At 38.9% G+C, this 6,990-nt stretch overlaps 1 protein-coding gene across 1 annotated transcript; it reads right to left on the bottom strand.

Moving 5' to 3' along the window:
• Positions 1 to 1,730: 1,730 nt before the first annotated feature.
• On the bottom strand, positions 1,731 to 4,408 carry LOC137279071 (uncharacterized). Its single transcript, XM_067811549.1, has 5 exons — positions 3,580 to 4,408; positions 3,291 to 3,301; positions 2,753 to 2,996; positions 2,436 to 2,556; positions 1,731 to 2,207 (listed from the first exon to the last, which is right to left on the bottom strand). The coding sequence occupies exons 1-5, from the start codon at positions 4,365 to 4,367 to the stop codon at positions 2,013 to 2,015; spliced, it is 1,359 nt and encodes a 452-aa protein (XP_067667650.1). The 5' UTR covers positions 4,368 to 4,408; the 3' UTR covers positions 1,731 to 2,012.
• Positions 4,409 to 6,990: the final 2,582 nt, after the last annotated feature.

Here is a 6,990-nt window from a genome sequence, read left to right as displayed (position 1 = left end):
GATGAATTATTGGCACAATGTACTCGATTAAGTGCTACTGATTATATGAATTACATATCACTACATTTTCTGAATCTCTGCTGTGGTTGATGGCAGCCAAAAGAGTCAGGAAACTACTTCACAGTTTGAGTCAAGCATCCATCAGTGTGGACAGTGTGGAAAGTAAAGCATCACTAGGACTTCACCTGAGGCGACATGTGAAAGATTTTAATTTTCACTGTGATAACAAATACCTCACCAGTCAAAGATTGAAAGAACATGCCAAGGAACACAAGGGGACTGGAGTCACAAAATGCAAGATCTGTGGGATGATTCTAGGATCCTTTCGTAGCATGAGGGAGCATGTGAAAGAGCACAGAGGTAAAGTACACTCATGCAGCCAGTGTAAAAAGACTTTTAATACAAAGGCGAAACAGACACATTTCATTCCATGAAAAACTATTCAAATGTGAAGAATGTGACAAATGTTTTGGGACCAACGCGCAGCTGAAAACACATTCAGTTATCCATAATGATCAAGTTCCCCAGTATGCCTGCACCTTGTGTTCCTACTCATCTATCTGGAAAACAAGTGTTGAGAGACATGTGAAATTAAAACATAATGATCAGAGGCCCTATGTGTGTGATAAATGTGGTACTGGTTTTAAAGCCAAGAATTCACTTTCAAAACATATAAGCCGAAATAACTGTGACAGACCCAAAGCCTGTGAAATGTGGGAAGAACTTTAATGTGAAATGATGGGTGTGGTTGTGATGTAAGCCAAACTGTGATATTTTGTGATACTGTATTCTCATGTATAAGTTTGATATATGAAATATTTTGTGATAACGATGAATCAGGGAATATATTTGTGCTCTAATTTTCAGTTGTCTTTGCTGTTTTACATTGGTTGTGGGTACAATATGATTATTACATTTCATTAGATAGTAAACATTAGGTAGACTAGAGTAGCTTTGTCGAGCGGATAAGTACTGTGCATTCATGAAAATTGATTGCATGCCAAAGTCATTTATTTTTCCATGTTTTATTCAGCATATGTTTTTTGTGCCAATTCGTGGTAATGAAGAATGTGGGGAGATATTTGTGCCACACATTTCATAATTCATTGCTGTTTTTCATTGTACTTCCCTTTGCATTTACTTTATTAGATAGCATTCATTAGTTAGAGTAGCTTCATCCAGTGGGTATTTAGTTTGTATTTCCGAAAACTGATTGCACGTCAGAGTCATTTATTTTGTCATGTTTGTTTTATTCAGCATATATTTTCTTGTGCCAATTTGTGATAATGAATCTCAGGTAACGTGCCATTTGCATTTCAGTTTTCTTGATCGTTTGTTGCAAAATGAAAATACTCAGAACATGTTATATTTGTTTTATGTTTCATGTACTAGTCTAGCAGTATTCATTTCAACAGTAGCTAGGTATTTTCATTGTTTGAGTTATTTCCAAGTTAGCTCTAGGTGCAGACTGTGAACTGTGTGATAGTGTTTGTGTCAATTACTGACATAAAGACCTTATTATTTCAAGCTGAAATTATTAATTATTTTTCATGCCGAGCCTATATAGAATGCATACTGATGTCTGGCCTGTTTATTTTTCAATTATATTTGCTCAAAGAGTGTACATATTCGTTTCATTGCAAAAAATGAGACAAAAACAGTTCATCTACTTAGATTTATTACATTACTAACAATTCAGTTTCGCAAGGTGCATATTGTTTATCCTCTGCAATAAATGTTGTTTCTCAAAGTCTTTCTTATGTATGTTTTTTCATGTAACAGCATTACATGTGTAGATTATATGACTTGTTCAACTATTCAGCCACTTGAACAGTCTAATGCATGAGCAATGTCCAGGATGGTACAGAGGCCACGGTGCACTCTGACTTGACTTCACTTGTTGCTGGTCCAGATTAAAACACCTGGGCTTGGCAAGTCGATTGTCCAGACAGATACAGTACACAACCCATGATAAACTAGCAGTTGGCTAGCTGCTTGTGCAGACTGATCCACTAGCACTTGGCAAGCTGCTTGTCTGCAAGGCCGATAGGAAGTCCTGCTCTGATCAAGGGATTAATTGTGCACTCATTAACTTTATGATAGCTCCTGACGCCCACACCACCACGTCCAGGTTCATGCAGACTGGATATTCCTTGAGGACACCGCCTTGCACGGCTTCTACGACTTGGAACATCGAAAAGATGGTCCTGGAAAAAAGTGGGACTTGTTTACGGACATAGTGCAACATGTAAGACTGGATGCAGAGGAGAAGTAATACATTAAGCAGGCAATCAAATCCAAAACAAATCTCAGACATAAAACCAGAGTGAAGAGAAGTAAATACCCACATGAATTAGGTTTCTTGGTTTACTGCTATTTTGAAATACAAGTTTTTTAAGTTTCAATGTCTAAGTGAACAGCACGTGCCAACATACCTTCACAGATATATGATGTATATAGGAACTGGGCTCAGCAGCTGTTGGTAGGGGTGCTCTGTCACTTTCCAGCACAACCTGTGGGTACACTGGAGCATTTGACAGTCGTAATGGAAACCCCCTGCAACATAAATCTTTGCATCATTTATGGAAAGACATGGACAGAAGTTTGTGAAATAAAAAAAAATAAAATAAATACAAACTTCGAAATGCCCCTCAGAGACCTAAACTGTTCTTGAAGCATTTTAAGAAAGAATTCAATTTTCATCAACAGCCCACGGACAATAATATATTCACACAAACATGAATATGTTCACCTGTCAGGGTCTTGTCGGACGATGCATTCACCACAAATCTTGGCCATGTCAACACAGCTTGGAACACCATTTCTTGCCCCAGGCATAGTTGCAAGACACGAAAAGAGACACTCACAAGGTTGACTGCTCAGTGCTCTATTATTGTAGGTTTGTCTCTTGCTAATAGCATACATGAACAAATCAGCATCCACTGAAGCAATGACAGCCTCCCACAATGGTACAGGGTAACCCAGGTGGTGAAAATCTGTTTACATCACATAATGAGAGCAAGTAGTTTCGGTACCTGAAAAAAGATGGTACTTATACAATAAACGTAATGCATCTATTTTACTCATTTAACCTTTGCAAGTTCATGCCACTAAATATAATGACAGCAATAGGAATGATTTCATTGTATTATAAGGACAAATAGAGACAATGCGGTTACAAATGTGTTACAATTTAAGATATATATTTCCTTTGTGTCTAAATATAATACCTTTGTTTCCTCTGACACCTCTCCATTACTGGTATTCCTGGTTCATCAGAAGCTTGAAACCATTCTGGAACCTATCAACAATTGAATACAAAGTGACAAAATCTACAAAAGTACTTGTTGGATGAAATTTGAACTGGATCAGAATTACATATTACTAGCATTACTAATAGTAATAACAAGCTGAATTCTTGATGTTAATGCTTTAGGCACACATTTTTAAAACTGCAGTTATTAAAAAATATTCATGCAACTTACATATCTACATAGGTTTGCTGAATGACTATGTCCTTCCTGTCTTAAGCAGTCCTCCACTTCTGATGAGAACGTTATCACTGCATAGTCGGTTTACTGCATGTTAAGTTGCTGCTCCATCATTCCTCCCTTTAGTGCTGTGGCATTGTTCCGGCTCACATGAATAAAGTGGCTTCTCTTTGCATGCCCCAAGTCCCCTTTGCAGGGAGCCGACCTGTGTCTTGTCAGTAGATGGTGAATATCTATTTGCTTTCCTTCAAGTTGACACCTGGAGGCAGACCACTCTGGTATGTAGAACCACTCAATATCGTTCAGCTGACTTCCACCAACATTCATGTTGAAATCCACTTTTGATTCCTGTTTCCATTTTGCCAAAACTCTGGGAAATGTCCAATTAGCATAGCTAACATTGAGAGCTAACTTAGGATACTTGGTCGACTGAAGCACATTTCCAGTGAGCGTTTTAAGTGATGGCACAAGTTTCGTCCTCTGTGGCAGTTTGAAGTCACCAAGAAGTTTCAATTCCTTCTTCAGAACCGCAAGGATCTTTGCCTTGCTGCCTGATGTCTTCACCTGATGATTTACATGGTGCTTAACAAAGCGAACAATAACTTTGATTTCTGCAAGAGTCAACTTTGACAAAAGTCCACAGTCTGAAATGACTCTTTCCAGATCTTCTTGGCTCTTGTCTGTCCATTGTTGGATTTCACTACACAGGTCATTAAACAGAATGGTCAGTTGGTCATTGGTGAGGCCCTGATGAACAGCATCTCTTGGATTGTCGTCTTCAGTACTTGGAGCAGAAACTTCAGTCGCAGGTTCAGCAACATCCGGAGCTTCAACAGTGGCCTGTTCTGGGCTAAGATGTTGATCTATTTCTTGCATGACTGCTTGATCCAACTCAACTTGCTGTGTGACTTCAGGTAAGTATGGTAATTTTGATGCTTTTCCTTCCAGATGTCTGGAACTTGTTTGTGGTAGGGTAGATGGCTTAACTCTTTGAACAAGGAGTTGTTCTCTGTTAGTCTCTGCTTAGAAAGAAACACACTCAACTGCCAAGTCCCAAGTTTCAGAATCCTTCTCAATCTTGAAGATTCGCGTTGCATTTTCTTTGTAGCTTATAAAGAAAGCATACTCCACTTCCATGGCCATTATCTCAGCTTGGGCCTGGAGATAATATCGAGGAGGTATTGTCCCATGTAGTGGAGCTGTAAAAAGGCACTTTACTTCCGCAACTGCAGTGATACTCCCAGTTTTAGTGTCATGGACTACACCATCGGGTGATACACCAATTGTGACATTTCCAGCAGTTAATTCAACTGCACCGATCTCATAAACTGTAGCCATTGGTTGAAAAGCAGGCAGATATCGAGTGCAGAAGGTAGCAAGTGCATATTCCTCGTGTTGTTGTCCGTGGTTTATGGCAGCCTGGACATGATGTGGAAATGGGGCAGCATCCTTCCCTCGGACAGCTTGAAGAAACTGTTCTTTCATGTCCTTCAATCCTCCAGCTCCTGATGCCGAGTACAGGGTACTTCCAGTCATTTTTACAGTTTTTCGAAGAGCGAACCACAAGGTGCTTCTTTGTTTGATATACTGGTTACCTTGATCTTGCAAAAAGGTTGCTAGTTGTTGAGCGTATGCATTGTTTGACTTCAGCACCTCATCAATATCATGGAGGGCACAGTAATTGGGCACAGTAATTGGGCACATGTGACATACTCACTGGGGATGGTAAGAACAATGCCTCTTTACCTTGAAGTGAAGCTATGCAGAACATCGGTTTATTTCTTAGTGACGAATTTATTTCCTCACACTGCTGTAACTCAAACAGGTTGGCAATCAATAGTTGAATTACAAAGCAATATTTGGATGATTTGTAATCATCTCCAGCAGCCTTCTTCAATTTTCCAATGGCATACTTCTTCTTCTCTTTCTCAGAGTTAACGGCCATTGATTTATTGGACATGATGGTGACGACATCTTGCAATGATTGAACTGTATCATGGTTTGTTCTGTCACTTGATTTAGGTCATCAATTAGACTTTGCAGTACATCCATCTGATTCTTGAACTGCAAATTCCTTCTGGTTAAGGTGTCTCCATTCTCCTCTTTCCCTAACAAATCAATATCACCCTTGTCATTTCTAAGCCCTGGTGTTAGCTTTTTGCCATCGAATGACAAGCACACACTCGTAACTTTAACCTTTTCAGCTAAATATTTGGTTAAATTGTCACAAAACCCTGTAGGAATCTTCTGTGGCCAGTCACCATTATATGGATCAAAATCCCTCAATATGTCCTCACTTGGTATTGCCAGAATGATATCAGCCTGGTTGGTGTCCAAATGCAGAATCTTTTGTTAATACTGAGCCAACACACTTCCACCCACTTAATAAGCGGATGGCATCCCACCACATTTTGTCAGAAATAATTTCCAGAAACATTTTGATCGCCATGAGTATCGCACTTGACTTAATGTACTGGATGGAAGGGCACTGGCTGTTTCCGAAATAATTGAATATGTCAACCCATCAGTGCCAAGTCTATCAGACAAAATTATGGACAGCAGATTGGGCAAAAAATCTGGTTCTCCATCACTTGCAAGTTTATCTTGTGCATCCTTAAATAAATTCAAGAGTTGATGGTCAGTATCCTGGTTGCCTATTTCTTCACATGTATCCTCCTCAGAAATGTCAATGGAGGGCCGACTACTCTTCATATAATCACCACATCTTTCACAAATGAAAATTTGACTAAGGTTAGGATGTTCACATACATTAGTTAAATGCTTACCACATTTGAAACACAACAGGTTACTGGAATTGCTGTGAAATGAACAGGTCAGATTGTCCCCTGCTAAATCTGATACATTTCTTTCTTGGTCAGTTGTAATAGAAAGTTCTTTAAATTCATTATCTGACAGTTCCTCTTCCTGAAAGTTGGATGCGGTAAAAGTTATCTCCTTTATGGGTGACAGTGTGACCTTTTCCTGTGTCAAACGTTCATCACTGCATATTTGTTTGCATGGCGTACTATGACCTTGGTAGCTGTGCGGAGCTGGATCATCAAAATCAATAGCTCGAACCCTTTTCCGAGACTTCTTCACTCGGTTTAGTGTCAGTCGGCATCTTGAACGTCCCATTAGTGCCTGGGTTAAAAAACATGAGAAATAATTATCTGTCAGCATTTGTACACATTAGGATCAATTACAAAAGTAATTAATGGTTGACAGGATATTTGTAAGATTAAGTGCAGTATCCTTATATTATATAAGTTCATTATCATTTTACATCACCAACACAAATTTTATCATTGGTCATTATCAACACAAAGAAGCTGCTTAAAGTTTAATGTCATAGAGATATTCACGATTCAATTTTGTTCATTGGCAATTTGTTATACAATTGTCTCATTAGCAGTTTAATTTCATCTACTTTGAAGGAAAATCATATTCTGTCTTCAAGATAACAACAACTGATCACACTTTGGAGCCCACTCTTGGCTGC

This window comes from Haliotis asinina, chromosome 3 (genome assembly GCF_037392515.1).
Source record: "Haliotis asinina isolate JCU_RB_2024 chromosome 3, JCU_Hal_asi_v2, whole genome shotgun sequence".
NCBI classification, from domain to species: domain Eukaryota; kingdom Metazoa; phylum Mollusca; class Gastropoda; order Lepetellida; family Haliotidae; genus Haliotis; species Haliotis asinina.
Note: the sequence above shows the minus strand (reverse complement) of the source record. Positions and strands in the feature narration are given on the sequence as shown.